The 20021-nt window shown below is 46.1% G+C and overlaps 1 protein-coding gene and 2 non-coding genes across 3 annotated transcripts in view; 2 read left to right on the top strand and 1 right to left on the bottom strand.

The window, feature by feature from the left end:
- The window catches only part of spg21 (SPG21 abhydrolase domain containing, maspardin), a 55048-nt gene extending 35353 nt beyond the window's left edge, over window positions 1–19695 (bottom strand). Inside the window, exons 1-4 of the mRNA XM_070859136.1 lie at window positions 19609–19695; window positions 19009–19170; window positions 17770–17850; window positions 16516–16661 (exon numbers count right to left, since the gene is read on the bottom strand). Of these exons, the coding sequence (XP_070715237.1) occupies window positions 16516–16661; window positions 17770–17850; window positions 19009–19170; window positions 19609–19695 (476 nt within the window). The remainder of the gene's footprint in view (window positions 1–16515; window positions 16662–17769; window positions 17851–19008; window positions 19171–19608) is intronic.
- Window positions 15838–15949, top strand: LOC139228407 (U6 spliceosomal RNA). The gene has a single exon (XR_011587555.1). It is a non-coding gene; the product is annotated as a U6 spliceosomal RNA (small nuclear RNA).
- On the top strand, window positions 15946–16019 carry trnav-aac (transfer RNA valine (anticodon AAC)). The gene has a single exon. It is a non-coding gene; the product is annotated as a tRNA-Val (tRNA).
- Window positions 19696–20021: the final 326 nt, after the last annotated feature.

The raw sequence follows: 20021 nt of genomic DNA, 5'->3' as shown, positions 1-20021 counted from the left end.
CCATGAGATCTGGAAGCCAGTGTAAAAAGAAATGGCACGACCTTGGTCAAGTAGTTAGTGTAAGTAATATTTTCATTTTTTAATGTAATTGTAATTGTAATGTGACTATCTGTATGTCCCATCCTGCAGAAAGACTTACTCTGTAAAAAGTTATATTTTAATCTTTGCAGAAGAAATTGGCTCACAACAAAAAGGAAGCAACTCGAACAGGAGGAGGCCCGCCAAATCTGCATCCACTGATACCCTTGGAACAGAGGGTAGCTGCCATGATGAGTCGTACATGGAGAAAAGCAATCAGTACAGCACAAGAGGGAGAGGGTAAGTCCTGAAAATACATCGTGGCCCTTCAAATCAACCCGCTATGTGTGAGAGTACTCATGTCACCCATCCTGCCCCCTCCTCTGCTGCTAAACATTTGACTGTTCTGATATATTTTGCAGAAGATGATGATGATGATGCCAACCCTGAACAAGAACCAGATGCGGACGATCCAGACTGGCTGCAGGCGGCGATGACTGAAATGTCTTCAGGGGAGACCTTCCAAATTAATATTTATAAGCCCACATTAAGGGGCATCAGAGTTTCAACCCTTTGCATCGGTTCTGGTTCCAGCTTCCATGGTTTTGATTCCGATGTTGCGGGTCCCAGTGGTGCTGCTGGTGTAACGGAGCAGTTTACAGCCAATGCCCCAGTGTCTCAGCCTGCGCCTCCCACTTGCATAGGTTCTGGTTCCAGCTTCCATGGTTTTGATTCTGACATTGCGGGTCCCAGTGGTGCTGCTGATATAACGGAGCAGTTTACAGCCACTGACCCACCAGCCCAGCCCACGGCTCGCACTCGAGTGGTGTCGGATGCAAGACCCAGGGCCGCACCATCCCAGCATGTGCCTCCCACTGTAGTGCTGCTGTCTGGAACACTGAGCGTCCCACCGTCCCAGCCCATGGCTCCCAGTGTAGTGGTGCTGTCTGGAACACTGAGCGTCCCACCGTCCCAGCCCATGGCTCCCACTGTAGTGCTGCTGTCTGGAACACCGAGCGTCCCACCGTCCCAGCCCATGGCTCCCAGTGTAGTGGTGCTGTCTGGAACACCGAGCGTCCCACCGTCCCAGCCCGTGGCTCCCAGTGTAGTGGTGCTGTCTGGAACACTGAGCGTCCCACCGTCCCAGCCCATGGCTCCCAGTGTAGTGGTGCTGTCTGGAACACTGAGCGTCCCACCGTCCCAGCCCATGGCTCCCAGTGTAGTGGTGCTGTCTGGAACACTGAGTGTCCCACCGTCCCAGCCCGTGGCTCCCAGTGTAGTGGTGCTGTCTGGAACACTGAGCGTCCCACCGTCCCAGCCCATGGCTCCCAGTGTAGTGGTGCTGTCTGGAACACTGAGTGTCCCACCGTCCCAGCCCGTGGCTCCCAGTGTAGTGGTGCTGTCTGGAACACTGAGTGTCCCACCGTCCCAGCCCGTGGCTCCCAGTGTAGTGGTGCCGCGAGGCAGACCCGGGCAGGGGAGAAGGAGATTGGAGACACGCTCTCCTGAGATGCAGCATGCAACAGATGCGGCTCAGGTTGTGGCATTGGGTATGGAGACCAATGAGCTTACCCGATCACTCATCAGTGGCGTCAGTGCAGTGGGTGAAAAGATGACGATACTGACGGGAGAAATAGCAGTAATGACACGGGAAATGAGGGAGGGAATGTCCGAGGGAGTGCAATCGACAGCACAGGCCGTCAGGGAGGGCATGCAAGCGACGGCACAATAAGGGCACACAGCCCGGTCAATCAAATGACACACCCATGAAGAAGCGAACATTCACTGAGATGTGGATGAGAGATGGTTGCAGCCTTTCTTTGCTGCTTTTGTTCTTGTTCTTGATGTAGCTGTTGTAACGTTTTTCAAATTGAAATTGTTTTGTAACTTTACAACTTATAAGTGATCTTAGGGTTTTTAAGTGATCTTAGCGTAAATGCTCTCACATTTTGCACCTAAAAAGTGATCTTGAAGTCTAAGTGATCTTAAGAGTGTAAGATTTTTCACACTGAAATTGTTTTGTAACTTTTGTAATTTTACAAGTTTTTAAGTGATCTTAAAGAGTCATATTAAAAAGTAAAGTTTGATACAACAAATTTTATTACACTAACGTTAACTTTTCAATAAAATATTTTTTCATTAAAACTGAATCATGTCCCATTAACACAACACAACGTAGGAACAACTCCAAAAAATAAACATGTCCATGCGCAACAATGGTCGCAGAGCCCTCCGGCATCAGTAGTTGAAGCGTTCACGGATGAGCTGCTGGCGCAGGGCTCGAGCAATCGTTAAAGGAGCACGATGGACGGCCCTCCTCCGACCTCGTGCTCCGGCGTCAGTCACTTGCACGCTCTCCTGATCGTTGTAATCATCTTCATCCTGCTCTTCCAAATTATCATCAGGCACTGGCCCCCCATGTGGATCTTCTGGTTCCACTATCAGCTCCTGCTGCCTCATGATGGCTAAGTTATGCAGCATGCAGCACACAACAGTGAAGTGACCGACAATCTGAGGAGTATTACAAGAGGCCTCCGGAATGGTCCAGGCTGTTTCCAGATGCCAATGGTCCTCTCTATGATGCTGCGCGTCACAATGTGCGCCATGTCGTATTGATAGTCAGCTTCCGTCCGTGCCACACGTAGGGGCGTCATGAGCCAGGTGGTCAGGCCATACCCTTTGTCTCCCAGTAGCCAGCTCTGCCCTTCTGGCTGCTGCTCAAACATAGCAGATATAACGCTGTCGCATAGGATGAATGCATCATGGGTGCTGCCAGGGTATCTCGCATCGACTGACATGATGCGTTGGTTGTCGTCACACACGAGCTGCACATTGATGGAGTGGAAATCTTTTCTATCCCTGTACTGCTCGGAATCCTCCACAGGTGCTCGCAAGGCGATGTGGGTACAATCAATGCAGCCTTGTACCTTTGGGAAGCCAGCAATCCTGAAGAAGCCCATAGCCCTGTCATGCATCGCTTATGCGGTCATTGGGAACTTGAAGTCATTCCTCGCGCATACAGTGCAGCTGTGACCTGGTAAACGCAGGCATGTATTACACGTTGAGAGATGGTGCACACATCTCCAGTTGTAGCCTGAAACGATCCCGAGGCATAGAAGGCAAGTGCAGCTGTTACCTTCACTTCAACAGACAAGGTAGTCGGCGTTCTGCTTCTGGGCTGCAAATCTGCTCTCAGCATATCACAGATCTCAGCGACAACTTCTCTGCGGAAATGCAGCCTTTTGACACAATCAGCCTCGCTCATGTCCAGGTACGAGCGCCTGGCTCGATACTGCCGACGTGGGTAAGGTCTCCTGCCCATCAGCCTATGGGCTATGACGTTCCTGGTGCGGTGAGCTCTAATCAATTCTCTCCTATGCAGTGAATTGATGTCAAACCATTGCATAATGCGTGGTGTTGATAATGCAGCAGCCATACTTGAATTACAAATTTAACTTTTAAACTTGCTGGCTGGCTCTCCCTCCCGGTGTCTTGTACGCCTCCCCTGTCTCCTGGCCGAACGGTCTGCAGCCTACAAAAATAACTTCACAGCTGTGGAGGCTGCTGCGTTGCCTGTGTGTGTGGCCCCAACCGTGTCCCTCCCGTCTCCTGGCCGAACGGCCTGAAGCTCCGCATCTGGAAGGCTGCTTGATGTCGTCTTGGGCTGCCGTCGTTGGACTGATGCCGCCCCTGTCCCCTGGCCGAACGGCCTGAAGCTCCGCAGCTGGAAGGCTGCTGCTGCTTCACACAGGTAGAAAAATTCAATGTATTTTTTATTTGCTTTATTTATAATTTTTTTTATTCAGGATAGCTCTTTATTTGTATAAGTGAAACTGTTGAATGCTTGTAAAATTTAATTACTTCCCTCTCCCCACCCCCCCATTCCCGCCGCCCATTTGTAACCGACGCCCAATTTCTAAGTGTAAGCAAGGTTTTTCTGAGTGTACAAAAATCTACACTTACTCCATTCTAAGTTAGTTTGGAGTAAGTTTGCACTGCCTAAACTTGCAAAACAGGCGCAAGTGGCCGGACACGCCCCCTTTTGGAAAAAAAAATCTGTTCTAAAATGAAACTGTTCGAACTGACGAGCACTGGAGCAAACTAAATGCCGAGAATTGCAATTTCTAAGATACTCCATTCTAAATAGTTGCTCCAAAAAAAATAGGAGCAACTCAGGCCGAAACTTGAGCCCTATAATGCTGCTCCCTACACCAGAGTCTAGGTCATGTATAAAATGTGAAGAGTAATGGATCCATAACTGATCCTTGGGGACCAGCTCTGCAAACCAGCTCCCAGTCTGAGCAACATCGGTCCACCACCCTCTGCTTCCTGTCACTGGGACAATTCCGTATCCATACCACCTTTTTCCCCTCAATACCATGGCCTTCCATCTTCATAAACCTCCTATGTGGCACTTTGTCCAATAGCGTCCGAAAGTCCCTATGTACTGCACTACCTTGATCAACCTTTTCTCTTACCTCAAATAATTCAATCTCGTTAGTCAGACACGATTTGCCTTTAACAAATCCATGCTGGTTCGCCTTGATTAACCCATTTATTTCCAAATGAGCGTTATTTTTGTCCCTGATAATGGTTTGCTATGGGCCTGAAATTCCGGTCGGAGGCTTCTTTCGGACGAACGCCTGTGACCGGAGAACTTTTAACGGATGTACCTGGTGGCCCCGGAGCCTGCGATTGAGGCGGGGAGCCCTTCCCTTCCCGCACGGCGGAGCGCGCTCCCGTCCTTGACGCTCGGACGTAGAAGGGGCAGTCACATGTGACTGCACAACCAATCAGGAACAGTATTCTCATTAATAGCCTCACATAATTTAAATTAAAGTTAATAAATGTGTTAGAAAAAAAATATTTTTCTAATTTTTGTTTTAAAGTTTTGTCAGTAGGGTTTATAATAAACTTACCGTAGTGGGTAGGGTTTTTAAACATAAAAACTTATTTTTAAATTTTTGTATATGTATTTTATGTTTTAAAACTCTTACTCTTGTATCACGCGTCATTGGTAGTTCCTCAAATCGAGGATGACTTGCTTCCACGTCAAAAAGTTCACAGGTGTTTGAATGAAGGACCCAGCATTCCAGATCCCGAACTACATCCTGAAGAGTGGAAGATGCCTGTGCGTAGATTGTTTTAACGTGGGGTGACCGTTGCACACCAGCCACCACACGGGCTTGACAGAGCTAGGTCTTGGTCCATAGGCAAGGATTAACCAGGACGACTGGAGACCAGCTCTGCTGCACAGACCGAGCGTGCACACATATCGCAGTGTGGGCTGGCCCAGGCTGCCCCCGGGCCCAAACTGACGCCTCTCCTGGGCTCTGATCACGTCCCTCTGCAATCTCTCGCCCTGACCTGGCCGCTCCTGCTGTATCTGCCCATGCTCCAATCACCGACCTGGATCTTGGTGACGCCCTCTTCACTGCCGTTGCTCTCCTGCTCCAGCTCGCACTGCTCCTTGGAGTGGTACATTGCCACGCTGTTCCTTCTGTTCCCTGGCCTGCTCCAATGGTGCTCGCAGGCCGGGGTCCGCTCAGCCTGCTGGGCCTGGTAACAGTAGGCTATGTGCCAGCTTTTACCAGGCACAAGAGTTTTAAGGACATTCGCTGGGCAAGAGATGGGCAAATACGGCAATGTCCTTGCCCCCGAGAGGCATTGGAGCTTTCAAGCCAGAACTTGACAGATCGGAAAACCAGCTTTTGCGATGCCTCCCCGGATCTGTATACACTCCGTACGGACCCAAGGAGGCCGGGATTTCAGGCCCAATAACTTCCCCACTACCAATCTTGGGCTGACTAACCTGTCGACTCCTGGTTTATTACTCGCTGCTTTCTTGAGGTTGCAATTAGCAGAATCATATGGGGAAACCAGTGGATGTGGTGTATTTGGATTTTCAGAAGGCATTCGATAAGGTGCCACACAAAAGGTTATTGAACAAAATTAGGGCTCATATACAAGCATGGATTGAGGATTGGTTAATGGACAGAAAACAGAAGTAGGAATAAACGAGTCATTTTCGGGATGGCCGACTGTAACTAGTGGGGTACCGCAAGGATCAATGCTGGGCCCCAGCTATTCACAATCTATAATCAATGATTTGGATGAGGGGGCCAAAGGTAATATATCCAAGTTTGCTGATGATACAAAGCTAGGTGGGAATGTAAGTTGTGAGGAGGATGCAAAGAGGCTTCAAGGGGATACAGACAGGTTAAGTGAGTGGGCAAGAACATGGCAAATGGAATATAATGGGGAGAAATGTGAAGTTATCCACTTTGGTAGGAAAAATAGAAAAGCAGAGTATTTTTTAAATGGTGAGAGATTGGGAAATGTTGGACCTGGGTGACCTTGTACACCAATCACAAAGTTAACATCCAGGTACAGCAAATAATTAAGAAATTAAATGATATGTTGGCCTTTATTACAAGAGGATTTGAGTATAAGAGTAACAATGTCTTACTGCAATTATATCAGGCCCTGGTGAGACCACACCTGGAGTACTGCGTACAGTTTGGGTCTCCTTACCCAAGGAAGGATATACTTGCCATAGAGGGAGTGCAACAAAGGTTCACCAGACTGATTCCTGGGATGGGGGGATTGTCCTATGAGGAGAGATCGAATAGACTAGACTTATATTCTCTAGAGTTTAGAAGTGAGAGAGGTGATCTCATTGAATCATGCACAATTCTTACAGGGCTTGACAGGGTAGATTTTGGGAGGATGTTTCCTCTGGCTGAGGAGTCTAGAAACAGAGATTACAGTCTCAGAATAAGGGGTCGGCCATTTAGGACGGAGATGAGGAGAAACTTCTTGACTCAGAGGGTGGTGAATCTCTGGAATTCTCTAACTCAGAGGGTTGTAGATGCTCAGTTGTTGAGTATATTCAAGACAGGGATAGATACATTTTTGGATATTAAAGGAATCAAGGGGTATGGGGATTGTGCAGGAAAGTAGAGTTCATAGAATGATAGAATTTACAGCATGGAAGGAGGCCATTTCGACCCATCATGTCCGCGCCGGCTGACCAAGGAGCTACCCAGCCTAATCCCACTTTCCAGCTCTTGGTCCGTAGCCCTGTAGGTTACGGCACTTCAAGTGCACATCGAAGTATTTTTTAAATGTGGTGAGCTTTCTGCCTCTAACCTTTCCCATCACCGTCTGGGTAAAGAAATTTCCCCTCATATCTCCTCTATACCTCCCCCCAATTACTTTAAATCTATGCTCTCTATGAGTTGAGGTAGAAGATCAGCCATGACCTCATTGAATGGGGGAGCAGGCTCGAAGGGTCGAATGGCCGACTTCTGCTCCTAATTCTTATGTTCTTGAATACTGGTATAACAATAGCAATGCTCCAGTCCTCCGTTACTACCCCTGTATCCAATAAGGATTGAAAGATTGTGACCAATGCTTCTGCTATTTCGAGCATTGCTTCTTTCAGCAAATTAAGATGTATTCCATCTTGACCAGGTGACTTACCAACTTTCAGTAATGCTATTCTATTATGTCTTCTCTATCTATTACTATCCTGTCCATAACTTCCTTCTCCTCGTTTAGTGTAACTCTCACATCATCCACTTCCTTTGTGAAGACAGATGCAAAGTTTAATTTAGTACTCTACTTGAAGCTTTCTCTTTGAGACCTCCAATGGTTCCCGGGATGAAGGCTTACAGTTAGTGCAGGGACTGGAGAAGCTGGGGCTGTTCTCCTTCGAACAGAGACGATTTGATCAAGGCTTTGATAGAGTACATGGAGAAACTGTTCCCAATGGCTGAAGGCTCGATAACAGAGGGCACAGATTGAAGGTGATTGGCAGAAGGACCAGAGGCCACATGAGGAAAATGTTTCACACCACGAGTGGTTAGGATTTGGAACGCACGGCCTGATAGAGCGGTGGATACAGATTCAACAGTAGCCTTCAAAAGGGAATTGGAAAAATACTTGAAAGAGAAGACACTATAGGGGTATGGGGAAAGAGTGGGGGAGTGGGATTAAATGGGTGGCTCTTTGAAGGAGCCGGCACAGACTCGATGGGCCAAATGGCCTCCTTCTGTGCTGTATTAACCTATGATTCTATGAACATTAGCAAAATGCTAAAGACTGTAGTACTAGAAACACATATTGAACAAAGAGTGGGATGAAACCCCAGCACATACTACAGGAAGGATAGGCATTCCAGAGCAGCCAGTCTCCAGAGTTCTCAAACAGAGAATTCACATTTACAACTCTGAGAAAAGACATTTCGCATCTCAGTTTTAAATGGTCAACCCCTTATTTTAAAATTTTGCCCCCTGGTTGTAGTTTCCCCCATGAGTGGAAACATCCTCTCTGTATCTACCTTGTCAAGTCCCCTCAGTATCTTATATGTCTCAATAAGGTCACCTCTCATTCTTCTGAACTCCAATGAGTACAGGCCCAACCTTTCGTCATTAGTCAACCCCTTCATCTCAGGAATCAGCCGAGTGAACCTTCTCTGAAATGCCTCCAATGCAAGTGTATCCCCCCTTAAATATCCCTCCTTCAGGTGGGCAGAACAGTGGCAAATGGAATTTAATCTGGAGAAGTGTGAGGTAATGCATTTGGGGAGGGCTAACAAGGAAAGGGAATACACAACAAATGGTAGGACACTGAGAAGTGTAGAGGAACAAAGGGACCTGGGAGTGCAGGTCCACAGATCCCTGAAGATAGCAGGCCAGGTAAATAAGGTGTTTAAGAAGGCATACGGAATGCTTGCCTTTATTAGTCGAGGCATAGAGTACAAGAGCAGGGGGGTTTATGCTTGAACTGCATAAAATACTGGTCAGACCGCAGAGTACTGCGTGCATTTCTGGTCACCGCATTACAGGAAGGACGTGATTGTACTAGAGAGCGTATAGAGGAGATTTACGAGGATGTTGCCGGGAATGGAGAACCTTAGCTATGAGGACAGATTGGATAGGCTAGGTTTGTTTTCCTTGGAACAGAGGAGGCTGAGGGGGGACCTGATTGAGGTGTATAAAATTATGAGGGGCCTGGATAGAGTGGATAGGAAGGGCCTATTTCCCTTAGCAGAGGGGTCAACAACCAGGGGGCATAGATTTAAAGTAATTGGTAGAAGGTTTAGAGTGGATTTGAAGGGAAATTTCTTCACTCAGAGGGTGGTGGGGGTCTGGAACTCACTGCCTGAAAGGGTGGTAGAGGCAGAAACCCCCACCATATTTAAAGGTACTTGGATGTGCACTTGAAGTGCTGTAACCTCTTCTTTTCTCTTGTCTTGCTCCCACCTTTAACTCCCCTTAGCTCAGGTGAAGCAAGAATTTGTGGGCCATTTACTAATCACAATTGGTGATGCACAGGCTCCTCAAGATAGGAAAACAAGAGCATGCATGGCCTCCCATGTTACAGGCTTAAAACCAAGTCCCGATAAAGAGATGGTGGAACAGACAGGTCCTAGCACCCCACTGCTCCCTTCACCTCACAAAGCCCACCCTGCCCTGCCCCACCGGCTAACCACAGCTTTCCCTCTCCCATGGGAAGGACTTCAACAAGTAACCCTCGATTACATTTCCACAAAACCATGCAACGTTTCAACATCCAACATCTATTCAGACTACATTTTGAATGGAAAAGTATGTTGATCATCAGAAAGTGTCAGTACTGAGCAGAAACTACCAGAGCCAGCTTCAAGTCAGCCCAGGTTACACGGAAGTGGATACAAAAGGTATTAAAGCGGTTAGTGAAAGATGTAGAACCTCAGTTTATCTGCATGCTCAGGTGCTGAAGTACCATTCTCAAACAGAAGGTGTTTACAAATACACCTCGACACCAACATTGGAGGAGTGAGGAATAATGTGATCAGATTCAGAGCGAGCTACATCCTTTAAGGAACCAAGCCAGTACACACAGCAACTGCAGTTCAGACAAATGCACGGACCAGTTTGGAAGCTGAGACGTCAGATAGATAGATTGGAACAGTCACAAATTATGCTTGTGGGGGAGGAAACATCATTTGACCTGAAGCTACAGGGTAATGATCAGTAAGTGAGGAATTTTTTCTGTAATTAATACATGTGTTCGACACGTGAGACAGACATTAACAGTGACATCAGAGAAAGGCGGTGCAAGCAACGACCTGACATTGTGAAGCAAGGGACTGCGTGGGGAGAGGCAGGGAGAGCACAAGGAAAAGAGAGGTGGCCGGGAGAGATTAAAGAGTCGAGGGAACAGTCTTCCTTGCAGTCATGATCGGGCTTCCTGAATGGTATGTGGTCTCCGACACTAGACAGAAGGACATCACAGAACCGTATGGAATAACTTCTAAGGAAAATCAGCCAAGATTCATGGTCCATGTTGGAACCAATGACACAGAAGTATGTTTTGAGGCTGAGAGGAATGTTAAGGAGTTAACAGACGAGATGATGTAGAAAACATAGAAACATAGAAAATAGGTGCAGGAGTAGGCCCTTCGAGCCTGCACCACCATTCAATATGATCATCAGCACCCCATTCCTGCTTTCTCTCCATACCCCGATCCCTTTAGCCGTAAGGGCCACATCTAACTCCCTTTTGAATATATCCAACAAACTGGTCTCAACAACTTTGTGGTAGAGAACTCCACAGGTTCACCACTCTCTGGGTGAAAAAGTTTCTCCTCATCTCGGTCCTATATGGCTTACCCCTTATCCTTAGACTGTGACCCCTGGTTCTGGACTGCCCCAACATCAGGAACATTCTTCCTGCATCTAACCTGACCAATCCCGTCAGAATTTTATAAGTTTCTATGAGATCCCCTCTCATTCTTCTAAATTCCAGTGAGTATAAGCCTAGCCGATCCAGTCTTTCTTCATATGTCAACCCTGCCATCCCGGGAATCAGTCTGGTGAACCTTCGCTGCACTCCCTCAATAGCAAGAACGTCCTTCCTCAAATTAGGAGACCAAAACTGATCACAATATTCCAGGTGAGGCCTCACTAAGGTCCTGGACAACTGCAGTAAGACCTCCCTGCTCCTATACTCAAATCCTCTCACTATGAAGGCCAGCATGTCATTTGTTTTCTTTACTGCCTGCTGTACCTGCATGCTACCTTCAGTGACTGATATACCATGACATCCAGGTCTCGTTTAACCTCCCCTTTTACTAATCTGTCACCATTCAGATAATAATCTGCCTTCCTGTTTTTGCCACCAAAGTGGATAACCTCACATTTATCCACATTATACTGCATCTGCCATGCATTTGCCCATTCACCTAACCTGTCCAAGTCACCCTGCAGCCTCTTAGCATCCTCCTCGCAGCTCGCACTGCCACCCAGCTTAGTGTCATCTGCAAACTTCAAGCGGGTAATCTCCAGATTGCTTCCTGTGCCATGTGCAGAAGAATTAAGGAAAGGAAGATTAGGAGTTGCAGGAAACAAGGTCGAGGCGGCTGAAGATTCTTCCAACAATGAACAAAGGGAGAGAGAGATGCAGAGTCAGAAGATGCAAAAGGGATATAAGATGATGTGGTGGCAGAGATAGGGCGGGCTGAGGGGGTTTAAACGCCAATGCATTGGGTGTCAGGGAATCACTGCAGGTTAAAACTGAAATAAAGAGGAATTTCTCTCTCAGGGTCGTGAATCTGTGGAATTCTCTACCCCAGAGAGCTGTGGCGGCTGGGTCATTGAATATATTTAAGGTGGAGATAGACAGATTTTTGAACGATAAGGGAGTAAAGGGTTAAGGGGAGCAGGCAGGGAAGTGGAGTCGAGCCCAAGATCAGATCAGCCATGATCGTATTGAATGGCGGAGCAGGCTCGAGGGGCCGAATGGCCGACTCCTGCTCCTATTTCTTATATTCTTTTGTAGGACCGGGGCGGGGGGGGGGTCATGACAAGCAGTGCAGGATGGAGCGGAAAGTTTTGAATAAGGTGCTATTTGTGGAGGAAGCATAATCCAATCGCAGCAGCACCCATTATCCTTACTCTTTGTTCCTTTAATCAACTTTCTAACCAGGTTGCTGCACTACATGCCAGAATTTGGAATTTTTGTAACAAATCTCGAGAAACCTTATTCAACAGATTTGAAAAGCTACATACACATCTGCATTCGCTACCTATCCAACCAGTCATTCTTGCACATTCTTGTAGCCACTCCCTACGTCTCACTTTGCTGCCTTATGATGCCATCTCTGCATTTAGCGGTGCCCCAATGCCACTCCCAGCACACCCATCGACATTTTGCCCGGGGGATACAGCATGATGTATATATTCAGCTCTGAACACCTCAGTGCTGAGGGACGGCTTGAGGCGGTTTCAATATTGGTGCAAAAAGGCTGCTTCCTGGTTGGTTTAAAGCCACCAATCACAGAACACAAACAATAAGAAGGGACGGATGAAATGAGCCCCTGGCTGATTCGGCCCATAGGCCACGCCTTGGGTGCTCGTGAACCCAGAAATACTCTACGGTACACTAACGCAGCAGGACAAGATGTTAGAAGGTATTCCTTGATATAAAGTTCATGGATTTCCAGCTTGAAAGCAGGACACTGAAATCATTGAAGAAACAGTTTGATGCTGTAAAGGGGAGGCAGTCAGGTTGTTACTCTGTAAAAATGAGATCAAAAGGGATGAAAGGTCTTCATCCAAACCCAAATAGGCTAGAAGAGATTGAGTGTGTTGATGAAAAGGGAAACATAGAAACACAGAAAATAGGTGCAGGAGTTGGCCATTCGGGCCTTTGAGCCTGCACCGCCATTCAATATCATGGCTTATCATTCCCTCAGTACCCCTTTCCTGCTTTCTCTCCATACCCCTCGATCCCTTTAGACGTAAGGGCCATATCTAACTCCCTCTTGAATATATCCAACGAACTGGCCTCAACAACTCTCTGCGGCAGGGAATTCCACAGGTTAACAACTCTCTGAGTGAAGAAGTTTCTCTGCATCTCAGTCCTAAATGGCCTGCCCCTTATCCTAAGACCATGTCCCCTGGTTCTGGACTTCCCCAACATCGGGAACATTCTTCCCGCATCTAACCTGTCCAGTCCCGTCAGAATCTTATACGTTTCTATGAGATCCCTGCTCATCCTTCTAAACTCCACTGAATAAAGGCCCAGTTGATCCAGTCTCTCCTCATATGTCAGTCCAGCCATCCCGGGAATCAGTCTGGTAAACCTTCGCTGCACTCCCTCAATAGCAAGAACGTCCTTCCTCAGATTAGGAGACCAAAACGGAACACAATATTCCAGGTGAGGCCTCACTAAGGCCCTGTACAACTGCAGTAAGACCTCCCTGCTCCTATACTCAAATCCCCTAGCTATGAAGGCCAACATACCATTTGCCTTCTTCACCGCCTGTTGTACCTGCGTGCCAACCTTCAATGACTGATGAACCATGACACCCAGGTCTCGTTGCACCTCCCCTTTTCCTAATCTGCCGCCATTCAGATAATATTCTGCCTTCGTGTTTTTGCCCCCAAAAAGAATAACCTTACATTTATCCACATTATACTGCATCTGCCATGCATTTGCCCACTCACCTAACCTGTCCAAGTCACCCTGCAGCCTCTTACCGTCCCCCTCACAGCTCACACCACCACCCAGTTTAGTGTCATCTGCAAACTTAGAGATAATACACTCAATTCCTTTATCCAAATCATTAATGTATACTGTAAAGAGCTGGGGTCCCAGCACTGAGCCCTGCGGCACTCCACTAATCACTGCCTGCCATTCTGAAAAGGTCCCGTTTATCCCGACTGTCTGCCAACTAGTTCTCTATCCACGTCAGTACATTACCCACAATACGATGCACTTTGACTTTGCACACCAATCTCTTGTGCGGGACCTTGTCGAAAGCCTTTTGAAAGTCCAAATAGACCACATCCACTGGTTCTCCTTTGTCCACTCTGCTAGTTACATCCTCAAAAAATTCCAGAAGATTCGTCAAGCATGATTTCCCTTTCATGAATCCATGCTGACTTGGACCGATCCTGTCACTGCTTTTTCATCCTTAATGATTGATTCCAATATTTTCCCCACTACTGATGTCAGGTTAACCGGTCTATAATTACCCGTTTGCTCTCTCCCTCCTTTTTTAAAAAGTGGTGTTACATTAGCTACCCTCCAGTCCATAGGAACTGATCCATAGGACAGACTGTTGGAAAATGATCACCAATGCATCCACTATTTCTAGGGCCACTTCCTTAAGTACTCTGGGATGCAGACTATCAGGCCCCGGGGATTTATCAGCCTTCAATCCCATCAATTTCCCCAACACAATTTCCTGCCTAATAAGGATATCCTTCAGTTTCTCCTTCTCATTAGACCCACTGTCCCCTCGTACATTCGGAAGGTTATTTGTGCCTTCCTTCATGAAGACAGAACCGAAGTATTTGTTCAATTGGTCTGCCATTTCTTTGTTCCCCATTATAAATTCACCTGAGTTCGACTGCAAGGGACCTACGTTTGTCTTCACTAATCTTTTTCTCTTCACATATTTATAGAAGCTTTTGCAGTCAGTTTTTATGTTCCCTGCAAGCTTCCTCTCGTACTCTATTTTCCCCCTCTTAATTAAACCGTTAGTCCTCCTCTTTGAATTCTAAAGGAAGGTTGTGAATAATGAAACAGGACAGTTTTCGGAGCCAAAATATTTGTTAAGATTTCCCCAAATCTTTCCATTTCTCATCAACCTTCATTATGACATCAAGTTTGTCTTTAAAAACAATCCTGTGGCTTGTAGCTACTAGACCCAGTACTGAACTTCCAACTCTGCAAAAAGGAGAGTCGAATGAGATGACAGACGACCGCACATGTGCAGTTAAAAGACGGAAATCAGGAATTTGCTGTCCCAGTTTCCTGTTCCTCTAAACGCTGTGTGATAATGGTATCTCGCCGAGAGACTCACCATTGAAACCCATGGAACAGCGTGAAGTTGCTGTACTTAGCCCATACATATGCACTAAACTCGCCACAAAAGGTATAAGTACGCTTAACGGCATAAGTCTTGATCACTGCCAAACCACCTCTCTGGCACTGAAAATTAACTTTTACAAGAGTGGCGTCTCATTCTTTCAGATTTTAATTATTGTTGAGATTTATAGTAAAAAGTCAGAGGGCACACCCGGGCGGGTAGTGATTTCATAATCAGAGGGCAAAACACCCAGTGGAATGCAAGATTCTACAATCCTACCTTATCCAAATGGGTTCATAAGAACATAAGAAATAGGAGCAGAAGTCGGTCATTTGGCCCCTTGAGCCTGCTCTGCCATTCATGGCTGATCTGACCTTGACCTCAACTCCACATTCCTGCCCGCTCCCCATAACCCTTGACTCCACCTTCGTTCAAAAATCTGTCCATCTCCACCTTGAAGATATTCAATGACCCAGCCTCCACAGCTCTCTGGGGCAGAGAATTTCAAAGATTCACGACACTCAAGAGAAGAAATTCCTCCTCATCTCCGTTTTAAATAGGCAACCCCTTATTCTGAAATTATGCCCCCTAGTTCTAGATTCCCCCACGAGGGGAAACATCCTCTCTGCATCTACCTTGTCGAGCCCCCTCAGTATCTTGTATGTTTAAATAAGATCGCCTCTCATTCTTCTAAACGCCAATGAGTATAGACCAAACCTGCTCAACCTTTCTTCATTCCAGAAATCAACCTAGCAAACCTTCTCTGAACAGCCTCCAATGAAAGTATTCCTTCCTTAAATACAGAGACTAAAACTGCACGCAGTACTCCAAGGTGTGGCCTCACCAATACCCTGTACAGTTGTAGCAGGACTTCTCTGTCCCCTTTGCAATAAAGGCCAACATTCCATTGGCCTTCCTAATTACTTGTTGCACCTGCATGCTAACTTTTTGTGTTTTGCTCGCTTCGGCAGCACATATACTAAAATTGGAACAATACAGAGAAGATTAGCATGGCCCCTGCGCAAGGGTGACACGCAAATTCGTGAAGCGTGCCACAGTCTTTCCGTAGTGTAGTGGTTATCACGTTCGCCTAACACGCGCAAGGTCCCCGGTTCGAAACCGGGCGGAAGCATTCCCTAAAAGTATGAGGATCCCCAGATCCCTCTGTACTGCAGCATTTTGTAGTCACTCTCCGTTTAAATAATAATTTGCTTTTTTATTCTTCTTACCAGTGGATAACTTCACATTTTCCCACATTATACACCATCTGCCAAATTTTTGACCCCTCACTTAACCTGTCTATATCCCTTTGCAGATTCTGTGTGACCTCCTCATAACTTGCTTTCCCACCTATCTTTGTATCATCAGCAAATTTGTCTATATTGCACTCGGTCCCTTCATCCAAGTCATTAATATAGATTGTAAATAGTTGAGGCCTCAGCACCGATCGCTGCGGCACCCCACTAGTCCGTTTGCCAACCGGAAAATTACCCATTTATCCCAACTCTGTTTTCTGTTAGTTAGCCAATCCTCTATCCATGCTAATATATTACCCCCAACCTCATGAGATAATTCGAAGTAAATGATTATACTAGCAAGATAAAAACTTTACCACATGAATTTCTTACCTGCTGGCAGTCCAAGACTGATTGAAGATAGATGTGTCACTGAATGAGTTACACAAGATGAGAGAATGAACTCTGGGCGATTTGTGTGCATATTCTGCGAATTTCTGCGCCAAAAATCCTCCCAAGGAAGCACCAAAAATGTGAACCTGCACAGGTCAGATCGGGCTGGCGTTAGTTTATTCAGGACTGGGGCTATTTTGACATTGAAAGTCTCAGGTCAACTTCTACAATTGACCTTTTCTAAGGAATTCCACTTTATCCGACTTTAACAGTTACATTGAGCCTACAGCATACAAACAGGCCATTCGGCCCAACCCATCTACGCTGACTTAAGTGTTCCACACCAGCCACCTCCCACATCGTCATCGAATCTCATCAACATATCCTTCTATTCCTTTCGGCCTTGTGCGTTTATCCAGCTTCCCCTAAATACATCCCTGTTATTCACCTACCTACCTGCACCTACTCATGTGGCAGCGAGTTCCACATTCTCACCACTCTCTGGCTAAAGAAGTTTCTCCTGAATTCCCCATTGGATTTATTAGTGACCGTCTTCTCCTGATGGCCCCTAGTTCTGGACTCCCCACAAGTGCAAAAATTTTCTCCATATCTACCCCATCCAACCCTTACATCATCTTAAAGCCCTCTCTCAGGTCACCCTCAGCTTTATGTTTTCTAGAGAAAAGAGCCACAGTCTCGTCAGTCTTTCCCGACTGTTATACTCAGTGCTAAATGATCCTGGTGAATCTTTTTCAATACTTCCATATCCTTTATATAAATGGAGACCAGAGCTGTGCAGTGGTCTAACCAAGGTTCTGTACAAGTTTAACATAAGTTTGCTGCTTTTCAATTCTAGAAATGAACCCTAGTGATTGGTTTGCCTTTTTTTTTAAATGGCCTTATTAACCTGCGTCGCTATTTTTAGTGATGTGTATGTGTGTCCCCAGATCCCTCTGCTCCTCTCCCTATCCATGCAGTATGTAATCTCCTTATTCCTCCAACCAAAATGCAACACCTCACACGAATCTATATTGAAATCATTTGCCAATGAAATGCCCATTCTGCAAGTTTATTAATGTTGTTTTGTATTTTGTCCCATTCTTCCTCTGTATTAATGACATCTGCAATTTTGTGTCATCGGCAAATTTATAAATTGTACTTCCAATTCCCGAGTCGAAATCATTAATGTATCCAACCAAATATGTTTTGTAATCTAACAAAGCTGACACAAACCCAGGGGTCACTTGTACTGACCTTATCCAGCTGTAGATGATCTAAAAGCTTCCTGAATCCATCACAAAATTCAAGGAGGTCCCAATAAACAGGATACTGGAGCTGTGAGATATTTAAAAATAGTAAAACACGTTCAGTGTGCAGTTCAAAGAAATATGCGCAAGCCATAGAATTTCCTGTACCGAAAGAGGCCATTTCCCCTGCACTGGTGCAGCTCCTCAACATGAGCCGCCTATTCTTATTTCTCTGCATCCTTTTGTATTTGTCCTTTTCAAAGACATCTGATTTACTGTAGAAATGTATTAGTCTTTGTCTCAATAGCCCCTTGTGGTAAAGCATCCCATGTGCTAATAAGCATTGGGGGGGTGGGGGGGACAGTGATGTCTGAGCTACTGGAACTGTCTGAGATATAGTTTGGGACCAGCTTTGAAGAATTTTTTTCTAATCATTCCTAAATATCAGCACACCAGCCATAGAAGGCACTCGCTAGGTTACCAATTAGCATGACGCTTACAGACAGAGCATTGTGCTTTGGGTCACATAAAGAATGACGTTAAGTGGTTGAGTATTAGATCAAGATAACCAAGTAATTCCTTTCCTTGTTTTCGTATCTTACTACACTTAAGACACTAACAGCTACAATTAGACAGAATTTAACATTTCCAGTTCAGTAACAATCTGAACGTCCAGCGTTAATGTTGCTGTTGAAATGAAAAGTCGCACAACTATTCTGATATACTTCAAGACATGCACCAACATAGGTTACTGTAGTGAAAATCCCGATTACAGGTTTAAACTCGTTTATCCAGAACCACTCCTTGTCCAGAACCATTCCCGGCCACCGGGTGGTGCATGCACAGAACTCCGACATGAACAAATTGAAGTCCTTCCTCGCATGCGACTCCCGGAATTGCTGGCCTGACTCCGCGATCCATCCCCCCCGCCCCCGCCCAGGATCTCTCTGCCGCACTCCCAGCCCCGATATCCCCTTGCTCAGTCCCTGCACCATCCAATTTAACGTGACCTGCCCTCGTCCAGCAAAATCCCTTAGGCCAGGTCCTGAGGGTTTCGGATAAGGGAGGTTTCAATCTGTATGTGTGTTAAATGATGAATGCTTTAGTACGGCAGAAATATGAAAGCCAAGATTGTTAATCTCTGGTTAAATTGTCATTTGGAACAAAGCAACCAAGTTCATTTCTAAGATTATTATACTTCATAGAATGATCCAACACAGGAGGCCACCATTGAACCCATACTTACCGAGATGACTCTGTAGCCCCATCCAGTTAGGGCCAAAATCTGCTGGAAAAACACATCTGCGGTTCCACTGACAGGGGGCAGAAATATAACCGGGCACCTTATGTTTCTGGGCCCTGCATCATAAAGGGACCAGACTTTACTGTCATCATCATCCACTATAATCTGTAACGTGGAATACAATTAAAAGCAAGTTATTCAAAACCTGAACTAGATACAGACTCAAAACAGTGCTTAGTCCTGGACTAAGGCATTGTGCGGGGAGCTGGCCGAAAGTTCGCAGATGACACAAAGATGGTGATAGAAACTTGGATGAAAAAAATCAGATTTAGCTGCAGTGGGCCCACAACTGGTAGATGAGATTTAATGTAGATAATGTGGGTGGGGCTAAAGCCAAGCTTGCATAGCTCTAAGCTAAAGTCTGTTATGTAGGAAAGAAACCTGGGTCCCAAGGTTCACTGCCGTGAGGCTATAGTACGGCGAACAAAGTACTGGGATGGAATAAAAACAGAAACTGCTGGAATTCTCAGCAGGTCAGGCAGCATCTGTGGAGAGAAAGCAGAGTTAACGTTTCAGGGCGATGACGAAGGGTTACAGACTGACCCGCTGAGATTTCTGGCATTTTCTGCTTTTATTCCAGATTCCAGCATCTGCAGTATTTTGCTTTTGTATAAGTACTGGGATGGACATTCTGATATAAAACAAACAATATCATTGTGTCTTTGGTGTTGAGATAGAGGATCAGCCAAGATCATATTGAATGGTGGAGCAGACTCGAAGGGCTGAATGGCCTACTCCTGCACCTATTTTCTATGTTTCTATGTTAGGTCTCATCTAGAATATGGTGTCTAGTTTTGGTCCCTTCACAAGATAGGTGATATCATGGCCCTAGAAAAGGTCCAGAGGAAGGTCACTACATCCAAGTTTAAAAGCTCAAAGTACGCTGGGAGTACATCAGGAAGACTTTCTTACGCAGTCACTGCCCTCTGGAATGCAAACATTCAAAGGGGAGCTGG

This window comes from Pristiophorus japonicus, chromosome 17, assembly GCF_044704955.1.
Source record: "Pristiophorus japonicus isolate sPriJap1 chromosome 17, sPriJap1.hap1, whole genome shotgun sequence".
NCBI lineage: Eukaryota > Metazoa > Chordata > Chondrichthyes > Pristiophoridae > Pristiophorus > Pristiophorus japonicus.
This window is presented reverse-complemented; position numbering and strand designations above follow the sequence as displayed.